This window comes from Notolepis coatsorum (assembly GCF_963971535.1).
Source record: "Notolepis coatsorum genome assembly, chromosome: 13".
In the NCBI taxonomy this organism is placed as follows: Eukaryota; Metazoa; Chordata; class Actinopteri; order Aulopiformes; family Paralepididae; genus Notolepis; species Notolepis coatsorum.
In genome coordinates this window covers 52653552-52674992 of record NC_140177.1, presented here as the reverse complement: position 1 = coordinate 52674992, position 21441 = coordinate 52653552, and the positions used below count along the sequence as shown (strand labels likewise).

Here is a 21441-nt window from a genome sequence, read left to right as displayed (position 1 = left end):
CGTGCTGTAAAACTTGGCGGTATCTCCCTCATTGATATTTTAGACACAGTAGCACCTCTCTCTCAACTCGCATTCTTTCCTTGACTCCCATCAGCTCCATGGCTCAACTCCCCACTCGCTCATGAACAAAGAGAGGACGGTTTTGAGTGGACGGGGGAGCAAATACACCCCCATTTCCCCCCCCCCATGTTTAAGAGGGTTAAGAAAGAGAAAAAAGGAAAATCTCAAACAGACTTTCAGTTAGCCCTGAGAACACACAGACCAGTGCTCTGATTCACCCGGCTTCACCACAATGATCAGAGGTGTTCAGTCAGGTGAAACCAAGTGAAACGGGGCAATAGTCTGCATGGTGGCACCAGGCTCGAAATTTAGAATCAGATGATCAGTAAAACAGGTTTTCCCCCTCCGTATCTTTGGAAAATGTGCCCTTGATAAAAAAAAATTAAATAAATAACCCTTCCCACTGACTTCCATGTGTCAACAATAAAACGCCACAGTGAGGCATGTTGGGAATGTTCTATTCTCATCATACTGAAACCGGCCTATAACGCGGAAGAAGATACATCTCTGCGTGTCAAGTGTTTCCACCGTCTAGTGTTCCCACACAATCTACCCACTTTAGAGGAGCTGCGTTCAGGTGCGTGTGTACTTTGAGGCACACGACTGCAGATGAATGTGACGACATCCAGCAGTGGCGTGCTTTCATTTATTTTAGGGGATTGATTAGATGCAGGGAAAGTAGATAAATGTGTTAGAGGGAGGTGACTTCGTTTGAGAGATTGCCACAGAGCCAGTAAGAGATAGTACAGTCAGGGCATTTTTCATAGGATTTTTCTTCAAGGTGCTTTCAGAGAACCGGCGGCATCGTGGCTTTAGCAAGCCGCTGATCTGAGACACCTTCTTAGCACCATTAGCCCGGGTGTCCTGCGTGTCTGTGTCCATAGAGGATTATGTACACGTGTAAAAGTCCTTTAAAAAGGAAACCTCTAGTGTGAAAATATACCTAACAGAGAATAAACGGGCGTGTTTTAAAAGTCATATCACTCTGCTAGTAACTCATCTTTGAAACTAGATGAGCAATAAAACGTCATACATAGTAGACTGGCCTGTTGTGCAGTCAACTATTTCATTCTTAGGTTGTTGTTCCACACTGCCCCCCTATGTTTCCACAAGCGGGGGGAGGGGGGGCTCTGGCCTATCAGCAAAGTAATAGCATCTCTATCAACCAGACAGGGGGCCGCTGGGAGCTAATATCACCTATGATGAGACGGCAAAATTCACAAAGGATGTCAACAGTTCTTTTCACTCATTCGAGAGCCTCTTTGTCCAAGCAAATCATACATATATCAAATCAAATCAAATCAAATTTATTTATAGGGCCCGACAACACACGTTAATGTCCCCATGGGCCGTACAGGTCTTCTTTAAACAAGTCAAGAAGACAACATAACAATAAGTCAAGAACAGAACAAGAACACCATAGGGTCCAAACATTTTTTAGATGAATGCAAATAAATGAAAGAATGCAAGCACTCCCAGACATACCCCACGCGAAGGTAAGGAAAAACTCACTAAAACCTAACAATAGGGAAAAAAGCTCCACAGGCAATGTGGAGGAGAGAAACCTTAGAAGGGCCGTTCAAGGGGGGATCTCCCTTCTTAGATGTCGGTGATAGTAGTGTTGCAGACGGACAGTTGGTAAGCATGCACTCATGTGTGTAGTGAAACACAGATGAGTGCATGCAATAGCAACTGTACATTTTGAAAAATTAAAGATAGAGTTGATAGCGGATCTATTTGAAGCACAGGGGCGGCGCAAGAGGGTCACGTCCTCCCCGTCTTAGTCACGGGACATTCAGCACTCCGGTCGTTGCTCAGGGACAGCCGGAGACAGGGGGAAGGAATATGACCCTTTCCGATTCCCTATAGTTTCAATTATCTCGCGACGTTCGAATAACGACGCTTATTTGCAATGCTATTCATAACGTAACTATTGTTGATCAAAGAAAGATTCGACTTCACTTTTTCGTTTTGTATGGAACAGACGTTAATGTTCTGTGTCATTATGACAAGGTTGAAACATGATGAAATAAAAATCAATTTTCTCCAAATACTAGGTGTGATTCAGTTAAGAGGCCAAATTGAAAGCAGTGTTTCCCCCAGGGTTCTTTAGAAAGCCAGTGGATAGTGCACACCCAACAGCCTTGTGTGCACACTATTTACCCTCGGATTGCTTCAGGCTAATGTCTCAATAATTTTCACTCCTTTCTCAGGTCCTTCCCACAAAGGACTTAACTAATGATCCATGGACAAAATGAAGCATTTAAATTTATTCATTAATCATTCATCTCCAGCTCATTGAAAATGCTAAACTTCCACAAAATTAAGATTGAATATTGAAAAGTGATTGAGGGAGACAGCTTTCAGAGAGAGAGAGAAAGAGAGCGAGAGAAAGAGAGAGAGAGAGGGGGGGGAGGGAGGGGATGGGGGAAAACAACAGGGTGTGTCTAGATAAGGGGGTATCTTCACATGGGTCTGGTCAAGGTGGCTGAGGTGCACTAAGTGCTAGTTAAGGTCACAGGGTTTTCACTAGTTGTAATTAGATCTTGGGGAATCTGGAGAAGCGTAGAATTTCTGTCAACACTGCCTGTAATTATTCTCTTTTCCAATTAATGGTGACATAGATTAATTATCTGATGGGGCAAAGCCAATTGCAATCATTCACCCAGCTAAAATTAGATCAGTCCTGACAGCGGCATGAAAGTCACCTGTTTCATTCTTATGGATTTGCTGCAAGTGAAGGGGGGGGGGGTCGTGAAGCGTGCTGGTTAAGTAAGTTGTCTCGTACAGGTGAGCGTCCAATTACTCTGCTATCTGAACTGTAGGCATCTTCCTCTTCAATCCGATGGCGTCTGGACTGGCTTGTTTGTTCGCTGCACCGTTGTCATCGGCGGTGGTGGTAGTAGTAGAGTCATCCGTCAGAGACTGCAGGAACGCAGAGATGCGCTGAATTGCTTTTGACATCTCCTCCTGTTTGAATAAGGGAGCAAATAGAATCGATGAATAGCAGGCTAATTAAGAGAACAGTGACGTTGTTGGAGTGGAGAAGCTCTGAAGTGCAGCTTGAAAGGAACAAGTACTGCATAGACGCTCTCTACCCCCCCCCCCCCCCCCCCCACTCCACGTGCTGCCGGCGGTGTGTCTGGTACAGTTGTGAGAACAAAGTTACCATCTTGTTCCTATTCTTTGTGGGAAAATAAGAACAAGGGGCTCCTAGTGTACCACATGCAGGTCCAGCGCTCCGCTGTTTTTTTAAAAACCTCAGCATCCAGTTTTTCTAATAAACTGCCTGGCACTGTCAACCAGCTTGGGAATCCGAACCGAACTAGCCATGCAGAAATTCTCTGACTAACAATTATATCAGAAACAGGATCTTGGATTACTGTCCCCTGGGATCGGGGCAGTGGGCGTCTGCTCCAATCATTACCGGCCATTCAACAAGGCTCTGCACTGCTCTCCGCTGTTAGCCATTGTCAATTATGCCATCCCTTGTGTAAACTGGCAGAACACAAAACTGAACAGCCAGTTCTGGCAGCAGTGTAAGAGGATGACAGCCCCCTTCCTCCTCCTCCTCCTCCTTCTCCCCCCAGTCACCCACCCCAGGGTTCCCCCGGCCTTCCTCCCCTCAAGCTACTTTAGAGCAAAGTAACATTTGGCTCCTGATTCAAGCACGCCTTAGCCGTGAAAGTGCTAACCTGACCTCTCTTATGTTCTGCTTGTGGGGGTTAAGTGGACATGATGGATTAGTATAGGCCCCTTCAGGATTCAGTCTGGACCTGCTCTAGTTTGTACAAATTGTATCCGTTCTATTGATTTCCTTATTACGAATTGGGGGGACCGATATTGATATTCTACGTATCACTTAATTATGCGCAGCTTGGGATCTTTGTGTTTAGCAACGAGCACACTCTCTGAAGGGCCATTAGTCGCGAACTACTCTTTGGACCGTTGCAGTGTGCACTTCTTTGAAAAGTCTTGAGATCACATACGAGACCGTGGGGTCTTTCTATTTACACTAGGTAATTCGGCAAAGTCTGCGCTGGTTTCCTCATAGGGGTCTTTGTTAGGTGTGTACTCTGCTTGGACCGTGAGCAGTGCATATAGACTGCTCAGGAGGAGCCTGCCTAAAGTGAGTGCTGCCTGCTCTAAGGGACCCTATGCTGGGCTGTGACGGGTGACGGTGCGGCGCGCTTCAATACACCGGCTCTTTTGTCCTTCACACTCTGCAGCTCTCTGATGGCTCCTCCCCCTCCGTGCCCCACTCCTCCCTGTCTTGAGCCCAGATCTGCCGGGGCCTCTTCAGTTCTGGGCCGCCGAGACACGACGGCTGCTCCCAGACCCATCAAAAACCGTGTCAGCAGTCAGAGGGGAGGGATTGGGATGGAAATCGCTTAATGTTATTTCCCCCACTAGGTACCGATGCCCAGAGAAAAAAAAATCTAATCAAATTAATAGTTGTTTCATATGAAAGGATGATGGCTGAATAATTTTTTGCTGAGCACCTGCATAGACACCATTAACAAAAGAAATGTGTCGCTTTAGTTGCCAGACGAGGTTACCCCGAACACGCAACCGAGGTCGGGAAGTCATGAAACGACGACTTGTGCAGTAAAGAGTCAATACAGTAAAGATGTGGAGTGTGGAGTTTCTATAGAACGGTTGTATGCCACCTGCCTCTGCAGTAATGCAGGACAGGATGTTTCATAAAGATTCATCACTCTCCCACTGTCCGCTTTGACCTCATCTCACGTCACAGCGCAGATTAGACACCGATTAGCCCCTAATTGAAGATCCTCACTTCTCAACCTTGCAGAATATGCTCCCACTTTTATATATATATATATATATATATTTATTTATTTATTTATTTGCAAGAAATACAGAAGGTGATTACACTTCACAAAAGATAACCCATGCCATAGATTTCTTAGGATCCATCGAGTGTTACGGAGCACAGTCTGAATTAGCATGATGCTCCCAAGAAAAACGGGAGGTGCGACGCTTATGTAGTGAATATCCGAGCGAATAGAGTTTGACTGTGTTGTGTGTACAGTATAGAGTTATCTGGAGAGGCAGAGCTAAGGCTCAGACACTGGGTCACTGCATTGGCGTTCTCACAGACACATCATCCATCATGTCCGTCTGGAATCTGATGAGTGGATGTATAGAGTACGGCTGGCGTCTTTAAAGGCCGGGTAGGAAAGACATTCAAAGATTTGTTTCTAAAACACATAATACGTGTTAGAAAATGGTTACTGAAAACATGTGAAAAGACTGTGAACTGTGTAGTACTGAATTGTGGAGTTAGACCTTTAATACATTTTTCATAATTTTTGTGGTCAGGATGTTTTTGGGCGGTTCCTTAAATCATAGCTCGATGACACACTGGAGCCCTCTTAGCATAACCCCTCCCCTAACGCTATATAAAAATTCATGTATGTGAATGGAAAATGCTAACAAGATTAGCACCATACTCCGGGAGGTATAGTTAAATAAAAACACAGATTTGGGTGGTCTAACCGCTAGTTAGTAAATTAGTCAAGATTTCTAACTAAGTCCATTTGATAGATTAGGTAGCAAAACACTGGTGATAGAACACAAGGATAGAACACAGAACACAAATGTACTGTCTATCTGTATGTCGTTTGTGTCATATGTTACGATGAATTGAAAATGGGGGACCCTGATGTAAACAAGACGAAAGTCTTTCTCTGGTCTGCATCCCCTTAACAATTGTATGTATTGAGCTGTACTGTACTGTACCCGTTCTGCAATCTGTTAATAAAGTTTTCAATCAATCAATCAATCAATCAATCAATCAATCAATCAATAGAATGGAAAAATAAAATGGCACTTGAGCTGAAAGGGAGCCGTCAATCAAGCGTGATCTGACCGTGCCCCCACAATCCAGAGACATGGTCTGAGAAGCCAGATGAGCTGTTTTTCAGCTGGGTTTTACAATAGTTATTAAAATGTTTAATCATTCACATTTGGCTGGGTGGTTAATAGCACATTCTTCTGTGCTGTGACAGACTCAGAAGAACACATTTATTTTCACTTTACAATGACTTTAACTGTACCATGGCAGTGATGCAGACAGCCCTGGTGAATGTTTTACTGTGGCACTGCCTGGCTGCCCTGGTCTGTCCAAAGGAGGCATAACCCAGCTCACTATTTATTATTTATTTATTTTAAATAAATGTAATTTCAGAATTCATACATGTTAACAGTACAAAATATTATATTAGTGAACTCTCTAGAGTGCTACAACTCAAAACGTGTGATGTCATCAAGTATAAAGTCTGAAGTTGCTCCATAGACAATGAATTGGGAAATATTTGTATAGATGACACTGAGAGAAGCCAGGAGAATGTTCTGAGGTATTTTCTGTTTCTGTCCACGAAATCAGTCTCCCATTAATTGTCAATGGAGCAGCTCCAGACTTTATACTTGATGACATCGCAAGTTTGATTCTTACTTCTCTGGTTTCTGGTTTGGGGAGAGTAGGTCATGTTCACAAATGTTGATTGAACCATTTCCATTCCATTAGGCCATGGAAATAATATATTGGACATTTTAATTTGAGTGGTGCTCCCCTTTAATTAAGCACAGAAGGTGCTAGAACTCAAGTGTCATAGATGCAAAGCATTGAACTGGTCCTGCACAAAGTGCAGTCAGTGCATGTGAGCCACCACTAGGGGCAGAGTGGCTAACCATAAGTGAGTGAGTGAGTGAGTGAGTGAGTGAGTGAGTGAGTGAGTGAGTGAGTGAGTGAGCAATTTCTTTTTGCCATTTGGTGAAACACGTCAAATATACAGACATCCCAAAATATAACAGAAATCTCTTTTAAAAAGGATCCACTGAATGACATTTAAATTTAAAGTTTAAAATGTCAATATGTTTCCAAGCCCCTAAACATGGCAAAGCTGTTGCTCAATCAAATAAGCCTCCTCTACTTTTTTTTTTTTTAAACTTTATTTTTTAGCGTTTATCGCTTTCCTGGTCAAGCATGACCGACAGTTGTAGGGTGAAACGGGAGAGAGAGCAGGGGGAGACATTCGGCAAATGACGGCGAGTCCGGGAATCGAACTCGGAGTCAACCAGATCCGTGACGCAGCACGGAGTTCCGCGACGCAGCACGGTAACATGGTGTGCTACTGGAGCACCCGCCTCCTCTACTTTTACTGGTATAAGCAATTTTACACCTCACTCCATTAATTTCGTAGAGTCTCAGGTCTGCATATTTTCCCATAGCTGGTAAAGGAAGTACAGTAGCTAGAGAGTTTCACATCTTGGTCTCATCTCTGACTAAACTTCACATATGTTTAGGAGGGGCCCCCGAAATGTGTCAGACCATATCCTATTGTGCTCCATAATGCCACCAATAGGCCAAACTTGAAATAAAAATTGTATTCCCTCTCTCCTATAAAGTTGATCACATTTGACATACTGCATGTAGGCATATCAACTGTCTGACTCTACAACACAGCTGTTGGAAAGAATGTTGGTACTCTAACCATTTAACTGTAACGCATGATCACAGCAAAGATACACAAACTGGGAGAGAGGCATAATTCCATAATATATATGTAACGGATGGTATCGTGAAGCGCAGTCAAGAAGGGCTGGGGTGAGTAGCGGTGCCAGGATGGTATCGTGAAGCACAGTCAAGAAGGGCTGGGATGAGTAGCGGTGCTATGGGTTAAACTCACTCTCACATCCTCAAAAGACGCATAGACACAGTACAAAGTAGTGAATTCACCTCTTGGTATAGCGGTCTGTGTTGTTGCATGCGGCGTGGCAGACCCATGTTCGAATCTCCCTCGGGGCATCGAAGTTTGAGGTGACATGGTCACAACCGTTACATATATATATATATATATATATGTATATATATATTATAATATAGAGTAAAATGCAGAGCTTTTGAAAGGTGCAGAATAAAAGTATTGCTCCCCCCACCCCACAAAATGATTGATTTATGAATTTATCATTTAAAAAATGTTGGCAGGTCCAAAATGTATGTTTTGTTTACATATTCTGTGCATGTATCCCCTCCAAATTTCCCAGTTCCTCACGTGGAATGCACCTGATTTGTTAAATGCTGGTGCTCTAGTGTGACATCTAGTGGCCGAATATCATCTATAGCACCTTTAAAACCTGTCTATACTGTAGCTCCTTTCAAAAACGTTTGAGATGTACAACTTTTCCAAAGTGTTACAGAGAGCTTTACATCCCGACTGTTTGGCTCATTGGGGTTGGACCTTGCCGCTCTAGTTCTTTTCTTACTTGCTGGGTGAAACACATACAACACCAAGCACGGTATAGTTATACTCTCATACAACAGAATCCATAGAATGAAACAGAATGTGAAGGGGGGGGGAGGATTCACCATTGAAGTGAACTGAACGATAGCAGCTCCGTGTAGTTGTCTCCCCCGTCCCATTCTATATGTACAAATACCTGGACTGTTTTTATTTTCTGGTTGGTGTCTTGAGAAAGAGCCTGGCAGCGATCCAGTTCAGCCTGGCTGTAGACGCTGCGTTGTTTGAAGTATTCCACCGTATCTTTGTGCATCCTCTTCTGCAACAAAGAGAGCTTGGGGGTGGGGGGTGGGGGGTGTTGAGAAAGGCAGAGAAAAGGAATTGGTAAGGCAGGAGAGGAAATTAATGGCAGTGTTCAAGAAGAATGATGGAGGGGAATAGAGAAAGCAGTCAATAGCCCATTCTGCAGTACACGGGCCTGACAGGAATTTCACAGTCTCTTGGTTTCTCTGCCCACTCGTGTGCACTCACCAGAATCCAGTCACATCTGGCTGCCAGGATGGGGGGTTAATTTTCTCTAAATGCTTCAGCGGTTTTGTTCTAGCCGAGGCAAACTCTGTGACTACAAAGCTGATGAGTAAAATATTTCTACTTCACCCAGTTTAACTTTTATACCAATCCCCTCAAGACATATTTTACACATACACACAGAGAGTCATGAACCCCCCACCGAAACCAGAAATTATTCCTAGTCTCTCGGAAAGACATGCTGCTCCGCTTTATTATTTCAACACAGTTTTCGAGCAAAGGGGGTTTAAATTCTGATAGATGCCATTGCTTTCTCTCTCTCTCCCTCTCTCTCTCTCTCTCCCCTCCATCTCTTCGACTCTTCCTACAACGCTTATCATTGCCTGGCAATGTGTTCCCCGGTGCATAGAGAAACTAAAGCGAATTAGCTCAGCCATCAACCGCTGAAGGGAAGACAATAACAGGAATGCTCTTTATGGTGTGGCCCCGTTAAAAACCTGAGAGCTGAGAGCATCCACATAAACAAGGCAATGCTTTACATGTACAGTAAGAGACGAGACTAGTCAGACGACCCCTTACAGGAAGCGCATACTAGGGGGGGCTGATTATCGTTCCTGCTACTGGGAGGCTAATTATTCAGGTACGGCGTTAGTTCTCGTTCATAACGTCACAAGAATGAAATACGTCACGTATTGTCGTTTGTACTTGTTGCGTTTTGGATGTAGAGACGTGTTAACGGCATGTAAGTGTGTATTTGATTCACAAAAGTCTTCCTTTCCTCCTTTGATTATTGAGTGTTGTTGTTGTTTTTACAGTAGGCCACCACCTGAAGGCAATCGTCTTGTGAGGATATGCGGCAGGAATAAAAGAAAGGGTGCAACATACAGTAGCTTTAGACCCGATGTCAAGATATATCCAGCTATCTTAACATGTACCATTTCTCACTGAAGAGATAAACATGTCACAGATTCTTCTTGAGAAGTTGCCATATTTCCCTTTCCCTTTGGGCCTTTTCTCCTACTAAATGGAATCCTTTTTTACTAAACGGAATCCTTCCACGGTCCTTTAGTAGTGCCGACACACAGCAGCTCCTACACCTCTCTCTATCTCTCCTCTCTCCCAGAGAGAAAGCATTTCAGTCAGAATAGGATCAAATCCTTACTAGTCAGGCGTCTACATTTCAGAGACATAATATTAATTATAAACATGTCACCGAACCAAATTCTGATACAAAAATACCACCGGTTGAGAATCTGCTGTTATACAACTCCGGAGTTTGAAACAAACAAAAAATAAAAAGGAGAGAGGCTGAATCCAGAGCGAAAAAGAAAATCAGGCTTTGATCATGAGCGTGGCAAATCCTGTCCACAGGATTTTATTTTTGCATGCATTTCTCACTTGATAACATTCATGCAGTTAGATGAGGAATTGCTCAAGTAAAGGTATTAGTCTTTTTTTTCTTCTTTTTACAAATAATGTGCGTTGCTCAGAGCAGAGGCTGTGGAGGAGCTTCTCTCTGGCGTTACGGCTGTCATCTGTGATTCTAGCCCAGTTACGTGGTGTCCCACAGTATACAGATCAAACAGTTGGGATGCTGTTGAGTTTGTTTCTCTCCCTCTCCCTCTCGTCAAAATTGCAGCACTGCTCTCTTGATTTTGACCTGTAGTGTGTTGCAACTTACGTTGTGCTTTGGTTGGGATTCCTTTCCACCCTACTCCCAGTGGGAACACGACATAAGAGCAAAATGGCCACCGTGTGAATATGGTCAATGTGTGTCTCTCTCTTATTGACCCTGTAGTAAACAGGAGGTGTAACAGTTAATACAATTATTCCACCTTCTTGGAACACCTTTTCGAAAACTCTGTGGTTTTTTTTAAAAGACCATTTCAGGATTTACAGTATTTACATGTTCCCACTCCCTCTCTCCCTACTCCCCTGGGCAGGGGCACTACATAGCCCAACATTACATTATGTCACATCCATCATCCTCCTCCACTAAAGTTATCTCATCATTATTAGATTGCCTGCAGTCACCTCCTCATTGGTTGCCCAACTAAAACCATCCTAAAATTGCCGACCGTGCAGAGCCGAGTATTCCAGTCACTAATAGAATAGAATAGAACAGAATAGAGTAGAGTAGGGTAGAATAGAGTGGAACAGAATAAACGTTGTACAGCATAGGCGTGCATACAAAAAAGAGGTAAAGGAGATTCAAACAAAAGTGAAGATATGAAAAGGCAGAACCAACCTGTTTGAAGTAATGAAAAGAACCTGCTGCTCGGTTATTCTCCTCCAGGACACCCACTGCCTCCCATCTGACCACCATCCGTGTCTTCGGAAGGTCTTGGTACTCGTGGGCCAACTCTGCATTCTCCGCAAGTGCTGTTTTCAATGCCTCCTGTAAACCAAGTGAAAAACAAAAGGTTGATCGAGGTGGATTTGAAATAACTAGGCCCTCGGGCCTTGTACATTTCAGGTCATGGTGATAATTCCAATGATCAGAACGGTTTGGGTTCAATGTTAAACACATCTACGTGGCAGAATGTATTTAGGCCCAACCAGTGATCCAAACAAAAACAAAAAGGCAGCTCCACCACCGAAAATAAGAAATAAGAATGGAGACATGTTTTCATTCTCGACTGACAGAGCTGATACATGAACAGGTGTTTGATTGTATTCACTGTATTTTGTGGCTGTTAAATGTATAGTTATATTGTTAATGTTTGTAATCACTGGAGTAAAACAGATCTACATGAATATTAATATTTACAATGGGATAAAAAAAAATATGAAATGTTCCATTTTGCACATGTTCCATCTACAAATCAAAGTCTTCAGGAGTGTATGTGAATATACCCCACAATGATATGGTTCCAAAACCAAAATGATGTATGAAGCTTTAATATAAGGAGTCACGCTGAGCATTAGCGAGAGCCCATGGTAACAACGGTGGAGTCAAGCTGTCATAGCCTACAGTAGGAGGAATATATGCTGAGCCAGCACGCTGTACAATAAATTAATGTCACATACATAATGAGTGATTAAAGATATGGATCAGTGTCTCTGTGACATTACAGCACACACAGTGAACAGTGGAGAGTTATCGGAGAAAGGATTCCAAGGGATTGGAGAGTCAATAGTGCACATATTGCATAGCAATACCGCAGCTAAAATGATTTCATTAGCACATTCTGGTCTTTAACATTGGGGTATACTAGAGACAACACACAGTCAATGGTGCACATTATTGCACAGTAATGACCTGATCTTTAACGTCGGGGGCAGACTGTAGAAAGCATAATATCAACCACAGGGCAACAAGGAAACAACAAACAACCGGACACTGTCCTGGGAAATTAAGCAAATAAATTACAATGAGAAACTGTGTCTCTTTGTGTCGTCGTCATCCCCCCTTTCCAGCTGAACACGATTTCCCAGGTATTGGATGTGGGGCTGGTGAATATCTCAACTCTACCTGCAGACATAATGAAGTGTGTCTCTGCAGTAAAACAGAACAGCACTAAAGTGATGAGTTTAACCCAGCAGAAAGAGGGGCTGTAAACATGACAAATGCCTGCTATTGATTTCAGGTTTAATTACTCCATGCAGCACTGACAAAGCCCATCTGATGCTGTTGTGAAGTGTAAATGGAACAAATTACACTTCATTGCCCATAAGAAACTGATAGCGTCGGCAGTTTGCACTGTTTACTTTGTCCTCGCCAAATGACAGGCCCTGATCAAATTAACAAACAAGGCGCCACGTTTCGGAAAAGCCAACGGCTTTCGATATGTTTTGGGAGACATGGATTAGAGATGACCACAGTTCTCCATTGAGACTAACAAGTCTACTGATTTGATTCATACCGGTGCACCCAATAGTCATTTCTTTGTGAGGGGCAAATTCAATAGGTAACTTATCCTTGGAGGTGCAGAAAAGAGAGTGAATATATACAACTGTGTGAGTATTACACACACCACGCACGCACGCACACACACACAGACACACACAGACACACACAGACACACACACACACACACACACACACACACACACACACACACACACACACACACACACACACACACACACACACACACACACACACACACACACACACACACACACACACAGAGCTGTGACCTCCAGGGATTGTGGAAGTATACTATGGGGTCAGCATCTTTATATGATCTCATATCTGAAAGTGTCCAGCCATTGTGCTTCATGCACAGTGATTTCTGAATGCTGCTTAGTGTGCTTATTATGTTATGCTAATGCAGACATTATGTGTGCTTTATATTGGACCCAATGATCAAAGTAACCAATTTCGCCTCTGATCTTTTTATTTGGTGAGGGGGGTTATTGTTGTTTCCATTTGATTTCGTCAAGTGAAAAGACTAAACCCTGTTGTGCATGGCTGACTTTTATCTGGCTAATGGGAGTTGTGTCTATGAGGAAGACTTCTAATTCTTAAATTGTCTCACTTCTTTAAAGTTGCTGCACTTGGATGCATGGCGGCGTAAGCTCCATTGCCTTTTCTTGTTTTGAACTAATGCATTCTTGATCACCGTTTAATGAAACTATATACCACATGGCGATTTCACATTAGATAAGCCATGTGAAACCCCCATCAGCGAAGAGGCTCTGGCTGGGGCTGATAATCCAGCAGATGAAAACCTTACAATAAATAGGGCTTTCTATTACAAAGGATCATTTTAATGAATGCTATTTTGTGCACTGTACACTTGGATGTTTTTACAAAAATATCCTTTTGTGATGCATATAGATAAATAAAAAAAAAGAAGAAAGCTGTGAAGACAAATTTTGCGCTGAGTATACGTTCGAAAACACAGGCCTTCGGGTCACCAAAATGGACCTTGCATCCGACCACGACACGCATCATCAAATTCATCCAGGGAGAAGATTCTAAGAACGGTTAGTTGTCATTTGCGGAGAAAGCACTTAAAGAAGATTGACCATGGCTTGTAATTTTAATTGCTCGTAGCTCTTTCGCGTAAAAAAAGAAGAAGTGTATTTAAAGGGAATGATTGTGACAAGCAATTCCACTGACACTAATCCACAAATAAACAAACAATGAGACTCCATGGTGTGTCTTTTGATTTTGCATTATCACCCAGACAAAACAGCATGGCATGACGGTATTCTTGCTCATTACACCTTTGGCTAAAAAACATTCCAGTCAATGTAATATTAAATAATATAGCGTATACATTTGGTTACCTTGATGTCCTCCTTTTTCTTTTGCCTTGCTGCAAAATGAGCTGTATGTGTCTTAATGGATTGCTGCGTTTGTTGTAGGCAGTTATTAATATCAGACTGCAAGGTGTTCATTATGACTGTAGCTGATTGGTTTTTGAATTCCACTGCATCAAAAACACTCCTGGGAGCAGAAACAAATAGACACCGACAAAGTAAGTACAGGAAAATAATTGTTTTAGAGTATCGTAATGGTAGTGATATGAAAAGTTGTAGGCTACTCAGAATGAATGAAAGGTTTTCACCATTGGAGATTATTCCAAATCTTTGTTGTTCTGGGTATATAATAATAATAATAATAATAATAATAATAATAATAATAATAATAATAATAATAATAATAATAATAATAATAATAATAATAATAATAATAATAATAATAATAATAATAATAATAATAATAATAATAATAATAATAATAATTATTATTATTATTATTATTGAATTTGACTCTGGAAAAAGATTCTTACTGAAGTTCCTCTATGACTGCTGGCATGGTTGCAGCTACTTCATCCATCTTATCCGATGCTTCTCTGTCCTTTGTGGATTTATTTGTTAGGTCACTGATCTTGGTCAGAGCATAGTCATATCTCTTTATAGTGGCACAGTGTAACTCCTGAAAACAAAGAATAGTGATAATGTTGAACCCCTTACAAAAAAAGTATATCATGGTGTTACCGAAAAAGTATAATTTTCCATTCTTTTTTTGGGTCACTAAGATGATGGTGGAAAAATTATGGAAATGCCATCAGTATCATGGCTTAAATTGGATTATGCCATATTACCGTAATTCCTCTAATAGTAACCGGGTGTCAAATACAAGCCGGGTCTCCATTAATGGCCGGGTGCGCTCTTGAGCTAAGCAATTATAAGCCGGCCTCCTAATACAAGCCGGGTTACTAATATACTGAGCTGCATACTGAGCTAGTTACTTGATTTCACTTTGAAAACGTTGAAATGACCAGTGACCACCTGTAATTGCACTGTTTACTATTTCATACAGTACTTGGTTTCAATAAATGAACCCAGTACATTTTACTGGGTTCAAACTGACACAAAATGTTGATTTATTCATTATGATCCGTTTGAAAATTTGAAATATAGGCCTCCCTCTTATACAGGCCTCCTCCTAATACAAGCCTGGTACCCGCTACAGTTGAAACAAATACAAGCCGGGGTTACTATTAGAGGAATTACGGTATTTAAACACAAAAGTCGGTTATAGGATAGGATAACCTTTCGTTATATTATCATACTGGTCATCGCGTCTCGCTCTTTGCCATTATGAGATATGGGACAGAGCAGACGCGTGACCAGACAAGTGTACCCCCTGAGGGCCCGTAAGCCCCACTACCAGGGAGGAGGGGAGTCCCGTCCACCCGCCCGTCCTAACGAAGGGGGGGAGGCAGTCAACTCCACCAAAGTGTGGAAAAAGGGGGAACCAAAGACCCCTGAAAACGCACAGTACAGGCGGGACCACGTGTGACACAGCACCCCGTGGCACACACCCACACACCCCTGCTAGCCTACCAACTGGCGGGACGCAGGGGAGGTCCCAGACCTCAGAACCGCCTGGGAGACAGAACCCCCAGTCATGTCCATGAGGTAAAACTTAACGAAGGGACCCGGGGAGGACCAGGAGGCCGCAGCACAGATGTCCTCCACCGAGGCCCCCCCTAACAAGGCGAGTGGAGTGCGCCCTGACACCCCCAGGGGGGACCTGTCCAGCCAACGTGTAGCAAAGGGCAATGCATTTCCTGTTCATAGTCTTTGTTTTCCTCCTGGAGCGTCGTGAGGGTTTCGTGTTTTGTACTCAGAGTGTCTACTAAGTGTGTCACCTCTGCTTCCCCGTCCTGTCTCTAGAGCAGTGGTTCTCAAACTTTTTACACCAAGTACCACCTGAGAACGTAACTGGCTCTCCAAGTACCACCATATGGCCGACATTAAAATACAGTATATTCAGCTATGCAGAGTTCACGCAGGAGGCAAATGTATTCCTAATACCATTATTTATTGTTAACTTTTGTCAGACACAGCCACAATGTACAAAGGGGTAGCACTAGAACTAGCAAACTCTTCCACACAACTCATACAATGCAAGGGGCATTGAGAACATAATAACTAACATTCTCACATAGCAAGTGAGAAAATTAAGAACAACTGTATTTCAGCAAATGTACTTAATTCTCTCTCTCTCTCTCTCTCTCTCACACAGCAAGCAATTGTCCTTCATTCTCACACACACACACACCATGTTGTTGTCCATTGACAACTCACATAAGCAGGGCCGGACTGGGGAAATAATTCAGGCTGGGAAATATAGTGTGAAATATAGTCCCAGTCAGGCCACTTTCTAAGTGGGGGTCCCCCACCAGGAATTATTAAGACTTAATTTCCTGCATTCTGGTATATGGCATATTTTTACCCTTTAAATTCCAGTGTTTGTGATGGCACCACAAATTATTGTAAAAAAAAAAAACACAAAGTAAAATATTTTCAATATATCAAATGCAAAGTAAATTTTTTGGGGGGGATTATTACAGGCTAGGCATGTGTCAATGATTAGCAACAACACAGATTTTGATGGATTTTTTGTAATGTCAGATTTAACAACTCTTTTCAGAAAAGTGGGAGTAATTAATTTTTTATCTGACATTACAAAAAATCTAAAAATAAAAATGGTTATGATCAGGGCTGAAGTTGAATAAAAGATGTATGACTGTTTAGACTGCATTACTCTCTGTCACATTGATCTCCTGGTTGTTCCCCACTTAGGTTATCTAACTATCGCGCCACCACAACTAGAAACACTGGCCTGGCCTGCTTCTAAGTTCAGTGGCCTGACTGCAAAAAAAAAATAAATAAAAAAAAAAAAAAAAAAAAAAAAAAAAAATATATATATATATATATATATATATATATATATATATATATATATATATATATATATATATATATATATATATATATTTTTTTTTTTATAAAAAAAAATTCAAGTACCACCAGCAGTACCACCAAGTACCACTAGTGGTACACGTACCACAGTTTGAGAACCACTGCTCTAGAGATCACATGGGGGGAAATAATCAAGTGTCCGGAAAAAAAGAGCAACAGAAATTAAAATCTTTTTTGTGACACGAGATGACTTACAGTTTGCTGAATATATTCCTGTAGCTTGTTTATTTGCTGTTTTATTTTATTCATGTTTTGGAATCCTTCCTCGATTCCAATCTTCAATTTCATTTCCTGTAATGAAAGCCGTGAAGGTGAACAGGCCAGTGCTGTTGTACATAAAGCCTACCTTCTGTGTGTGTTGAAGCGTACGCAGCACAGTGTATCAGTTACCCGGTCGCTCATAGTGGACTCCCGCTCCTCCATCTCAGGAATACACTGTGACATGGATACACACTGTTCCTCCTTAAGAGCAATCACTTGTTCTGCATCCTTCACTTTAACACACTGAGCCTCCCCATGTGCCGTCAACTGATTTAGCTCTTCTCTGCAGAGGGCAAACAAACAAATGTTTTTAAGCGATCAAGTTGGTGAGTTGAAAATAATTCTTAATTCCAAGCCTTGACTTGGAAACTGTCATTGACACATTATGCCTCTAAGATTATTTGTGCAGAATGTGTATGTATGGATCCCTCAAAAGTCCCTCAACCCTCTTACTTAATCCTCAATTAAAGGTAGAATCTGTAAATGCCGTGAAACAGTGACCTCTAGGCAAAAGAGCCCTGCTGCTTGGTATTGCGCTTTGTTTACATTCTTCTGTTTTGGTCTGATGTTTGGGTTGGAGTTTAGTAACTCATTATACTGTGAATTTCTCCAGACCTCTCTTGGCAGAGACTGATGTGTGGCCAGCAATAGCAACCCTGCCACTATCTCCACTCAACTCTAACCCACAAATCAGACCAAAACAAAGCATGTAAACGAAGTGAAATATCAAGGGCTAAAACTGAAACTTGCGATATCATCAGGTACAGTATAAAGTCTGAAGCTGCTCCATATACAATGAATTGGGAAATATGGTATGGATGACACTGAGAGCACCCAGGGGAATGTTCCGAGAATACTGGTACATTTTACATTTCAGAAGCAAGAACCCTACTATAGAATTTATAGTAGCGAGAACGTATTTGGGTATAAACATTCTAACAAACATTATATGGGTCTACAAAATCAGTCTCCCATTCATTGTCAATGAAACCTGATGACGTCACAAGGTTGCGTCTTAGGAAGTGGCTACATTGATTCCCCTTTAGGGGCTGCTGTGGGCACCTTACAAGAGGGTGGGTGATCCACTTATTTACATTGTAAATAAGAATTTGCCCTTAAATTACCTGCCTGGTTAAATAAAGGTTAAATACAAAAATGTATAATAACAGTAAACAATCGGGGTCAAATGCATATAAATATGTCCTACAGTCTTGTGGTGCATGTCTGAGAATATATTACATAGATTTAGCTAAATAAGCTGCTTTCATTCATTATTGATACTGATTATTGATTAATCTGCCATGTCTCTGCTCTAACCTGCTCTGTGACAACTGCGGTGGCCATTGACAATAACTGCCAGTATTTTTTACATTTTCAAAACTTCTCATTGAGTCATGGTGTCCTACGCAAACAACCCTGCGCTACCAGCGGTCAGTCTGTTGTTATTCCATCATTTCTTCTCTTTGTTGACAAAACCCGGCGTGTGCTTTAGCTCCACCTGTTTTATAAACCTATAAAATGTCCCCCCTTAACTACATACATTTTGTACTGTCAGAACAGTATTGTGTTTGTAGGTGAAGTAGTTTTCTTCTTGTAATCTTGTAATCCATGCACAAAAACTATTCTTTTTTCAGCAAATCTCTTAGTTACAACAACATTTATGTTATACTGACAAGGCTTTCATTTTGATGGTGACTGATGGTGACTTGCGGCCCTCTAGTGGTCAGAAAAGAATGATTGCAGCTTTAAACACTCAAGCATTACTCAGTATTGCCGGGGCTAGTATGGTGGTTACTGAAACTCTTATTTAAGTCTTGTTTTTTCCCCTCACAATAAATGTTTTCTCCATTCATTTAATTTTTTACAAGTACGACTTTTTATGGCGTCAAAGTGCATCTAAAACATGAAATCATCACACTCTTGCAGTCATTGGGTCTCATTCTCCAACGGATTTATGACAAGAAATTTGTTCTCACACCAATGCAAGAGGCTGCGGTCTCGACTCCCGGAGTCAGCATTGCTTGAGGCTTGGGCTGATCGCTATACTAACCCGTTTGGCTGGGTTAGGGGGAGGGCAAGTCATGGGTGGGAATCTGGCGTTGTGGACAGCGACGCCTACAGGTCAGGTCTGGGCGCTTGCTCAGCGGAGGCAGGACTTGATGAAGGCAGCGTGCCCTCCCACGCGTTACACAGTTCACCAATGAGAGTCCTCACTGCCAGGGGAAAAAAGAGTCACTGGCTGTCGCAGCGCGTGTCGGAGGAAGCGTGCGGATGACTTCAGGGTTCCCTTGTACCGACCAGTAGGAGAACATGCACACAACAACCATGTAGGGGAGGGGGTAATTGGCACAACGACTAAATTGGGACGGGGAGAAAACAGAGAAAAATCGGAGAAAGAGAGGATTAAAAAAATAAATAAAATGTGTTCTCAGGCTGATTTGAGACATATTAGGGCCGGTAGAGAGATTCTCCAAACGTCCCTAAGATTGGATTCGGCCGTGGCTGAGAGCAGGATTTACGAGTGCTGAGGAGCACACTTAACTTGACAGACTGTGTGCTCCGTGTTCTTAATGGCTTTATTTGGGAGGAATCATAGTGATTCCTTCATGTCAACCCTACAGGCCTCCTTGGAATTAATTAATTAATCATAATTTCAATAAATATGACAATATTTGTACGATAAAAAATTCCGCATTTGATGTCGGAAAAATAAATAATATGGATTAATCTGATCACAGGGCAGCTGGATTAACCATATCTGAACCAGCTATTTTGGACAAATGTATAATTACTCAGATATTCCAACACAATTATGCAATTATTGTGAAATGATTGAAAATAATAATTATTTAATGCCTTCTGTGGAATTTGTATTTCTTATTTGTTACATATCTATTTTATTGATTCATTATACATTTGAAAGAATGCAGGTTATAGCCAACATGCAATCTATCCCATTGATTGGGACAATGGGACAGATGTGTTTGATATAGCTATAACCTGCATTCCTTCAAATATATCATTAATCAATAAAACAGATACTGAAATACACTATGTAGCCTACTACACCAACACTGCAAATGACAGTGGATAAATAAATAAATAAGAACTAAAGCTAATCGCATGGAAATAGACTGCAGTAATATTCCATAAGTCTTGTTGTGTGCGCCACACACACGCACACAGTATAGCCTGCGTGTCTAATGAATGAACAGTAGGCTTATATTATTCTAATTACTTGTTTCATTAGGATTTAGTAGATACTATATATATGCTCTGCCCTATACGTACAGTAAGTACAGTACACATAAGGCCGCCAGAGTTTGGGTGTACCATCAGCGGACTGCATGGTGGACTGTACTACATACAGTCCATACAGTCATTAGAATAATATAAGCCTATACTGTGTTCATTCATTATCATTACGCATGTAGGCTATACAGTACTGCGCGCGTGTGCGTGTGCGTGTGTGTGTGTGTGTGTGTGTGTGTGTGTGTGCAGGCGCAAGCTGTATTATATATGATGATAATACATTCATCTAATCTCATTTTGATTGGTCGCAAAGCGCTTCTGCATATCGGCCACCATTTTCACACGGCTGCATCATCTAATGAGCTGGACAGGTGTGTCTAACTATTGACTTTGCGATTTCATTTGCACACTGCCCTATTGGCTGCCTTATAAGGAGCTTCGGAGGCGTGGTTTGTATGCAAATGACCTGGACGGGGACGCGCGTTCACGTTTCAGAATGGTGACATTCCTCAACGCCGGTATCACAGCTGTGATCGTTTGAGCCACTTAAGACATCTTCCCCACGCGTTGGGGAACCAGAGTGAACTTGTCGTCGATTCTGTCTCAGTCGGTTCCAAGATGGTTTCCCTAAGAGAAGTCTTTGGAAATTATTGGAGAATGAGACCCATTGGCTTTCTCCATCAATCAATTTGACAATGAAAAATTACCCATATCTCATATTTTGGCTTTCTTTGAAGGTGCTATCCCTTTGTTTCAATTACTATTAAGGATTTCAGCAATAGCTAATATACAAGAGTGTTATACTGTGGGATGTAGGCACTGCTAATGCTGTGGTCACAGGCAG

The 21441-nt window shown here is 41.9% G+C and overlaps 1 protein-coding gene across 1 annotated transcript in view; it reads right to left on the bottom strand.

The window, feature by feature from the left end:
• Positions 1–2862: 2862 nt before the first annotated feature.
• ccdc178 (coiled-coil domain containing 178) overlaps positions 2863–21441 on the bottom strand; it is a gene marked incomplete at both ends in the record, with an annotated part of 37671 nt that continues 19092 nt past the window's right edge. The window contains 6 exons of the mRNA XM_084327662.1: positions 2863–3030; positions 8524–8658; positions 11101–11250; positions 14094–14253; positions 14600–14745; positions 17475–17628. Coding sequence (XP_084183788.1) covers positions 2863–3030; positions 8524–8658; positions 11101–11250; positions 14094–14253; positions 14600–14745; positions 17475–17628 — 913 coding nt within the window. The remainder of the gene's footprint in view (positions 3031–8523; positions 8659–11100; positions 11251–14093; positions 14254–14599; positions 14746–17474; positions 17629–21441) is intronic.